The sequence below is a fragment of the Sphaeroforma arctica genome (assembly GCF_001186125.1).
Source record: "Sphaeroforma arctica JP610 unplaced genomic scaffold supercont1.441, whole genome shotgun sequence".
Lineage (NCBI taxonomy): Eukaryota > Ichthyosporea > Ichthyophonida > Sphaeroforma > Sphaeroforma arctica.
In genome coordinates, this window is record NW_014040117.1 from 20,057 (window position 1) to 22,032 (window position 1,976).

The 1,976-nt window shown below is 42.2% G+C and overlaps 1 protein-coding gene across 1 annotated transcript in view; it reads right to left on the reverse strand.

Annotated features, from left to right (window-relative positions):
• Positions 1–1,275: 1,275 nt before the first annotated feature.
• Positions 1,276–1,976, reverse strand: part of SARC_06278 (hypothetical protein) — a gene marked incomplete at both ends in the record, with an annotated part of 1,370 nt that continues 669 nt past the window's right edge. Inside the window, one exon of the mRNA XM_014299818.1 lies at positions 1,276–1,484. Within this exon, the coding sequence (XP_014155293.1) occupies positions 1,276–1,484 (209 nt within the window). The remainder of the gene's footprint in view (positions 1,485–1,976) is intronic.

Below are 1,976 nucleotides of genomic sequence, written 5' to 3' on the forward strand. Positions count from 1 at the left end.
TATTAAAAATATATACTTATACTTATACCTATACTTATACTTATACTTATACTTATACTTATACTTATACTTATACTTATACTTATACTTATACTCATATAGTTATATAGTTATATAATTATATAATTATTAGGTCAACATAAACTGGCAGGAATTTGTTAACTTCGTCAACCTTTCTCAGCCCGTAGGTTTGATTTTAGGTATTTTTAGTTATGATGCAGAATCAATGCGGACCGTATACCCAAATTTGGTGGACAATATTGAAGAAAAGACTGGCCATCGATTAAGGTTTGGGTCGTTGCACAGACTGCTGAATGACGACAGCATTTCTTGCACGGAATCGCTTGTGCGCAAGCACCTGCAAGACATGTCTGGTCAATCAAATGGAAGCTTTCATGACGAAAATGAATGTAAAGCTTCACAAAAAAGCAGTACGAATACAAATATATTCCAGGATCTACCCATCCATCAATTTGTATATCTATACACTTATCTAGATATTCATTAGCATCCAAAAATTACGTTATGACTAATTTTGCTCACTATGTAATTGTCAATCTAATTTACGTATGCGTATACGGACAAGGCTTCGCTTCCTAGGTACATTGCGTAGGATTGTTTACCCGAACTGAGAGTTGAATTACAACGTGTCTTTTTGATTTCAACGTGCGCCATGTAAATTCTTTGTCTTGAAAATTAGAATACGTGCATGTATGTAGACGCTCGCATCTGTGTGGACCTCTAATTTGTCCTTGCTTCCCCGCTCTTCACTGTCACTCTGTTCTTCTCCTTTAGCTCCATGAGTTCAGCCTTTTTCGACCTCTGCCGCCTGTATCGAAAACTTCACCAATTCTTTCTGCGCCTTCCCGACGGTCTTCTGCTTCTCTAGCTCGTTTTCTGCAGCCACTTTGTTCACCTTCTCGGCGGTCATGTCCTCCTTTATATTATTTTAGCGCTGGATCTATTCTTCCTTATGTCCTTGTGTTGTCTCTTCGTCTCAATTAGTGCCTGCAGTCGCTCCTTTTCATCTTCCTTCGCTTTGGCCTCTGCCAGTCGCTTCGCCTCGGCTTCGTTCGTATTGGCCTCCGCCACTTCCTTCTTGTACTCGATGGAATCTTCATTTTTCTGTCGCTTTTCCTCGCTTAGCACCTGCAGTCGCTTCTATTCGGCATTCTTCGCGTTTTGCTCCACCAATTGTCGTTGTACTATTTCTTCGTCTCACTCTATACTGCCATTCGCTTTTCTTCGGCTGTGACCACCTGGGGGGTTTTTTTCCTAATCTAACTTGTGCTGCTTGTTGGCTTCGTCGAGTACAGCAAGGTGCTTCTCTTCAATCTTGATCTGTTCCAGATCCAAATCCAATCCGTGCGTTTTCTTCGCATCACTCAATACAACCAGGTTCTTCTTCTCCATCATTGTTTCGTTTTGAGCCACCTGAGCTACACATCCGGTATTGACGTACCAGACCTGAACCTTGCTTGTATCTGCCTTCAAGTAGGTCTCGACAATTTCGCACGTACAAGCTCGTGTACAAATAATATCTTTGCACGAGGCGGACTGTGCAGGTGGGGTCGGTGCACACACCAGGCATGAATCGGTTAGATGTCATACCCGCATAGTTTGTCCCTGCAGTCTGTGCTAGTGTGTGCATCCAGCAGCCCTGCACAATTTCAGAAATTCGAAATTCAGAAGACATTTTGTCAGATAGTATTGATTTTCACAAAGTCCACTGGCAGTTGCGCAAGAGGTTTGTCAACATCAGTGTTTACCCACAATGCTATCTATTCAATAGCCTGATCGGGACCCAAGAAGTGACCGAGATTTTCACTCATAGAAAAAAAGTAATCGTCCAAAGGACCCCCACTCCACAATATCCATTAGTTATTTGTACTGCTGATCATCCACCGTTTGGACCGTTTAAAACAACGCCCTTGATGCTTCCGGAGTACCGGCAAAATGTTTGCCTGTCTCTCAAA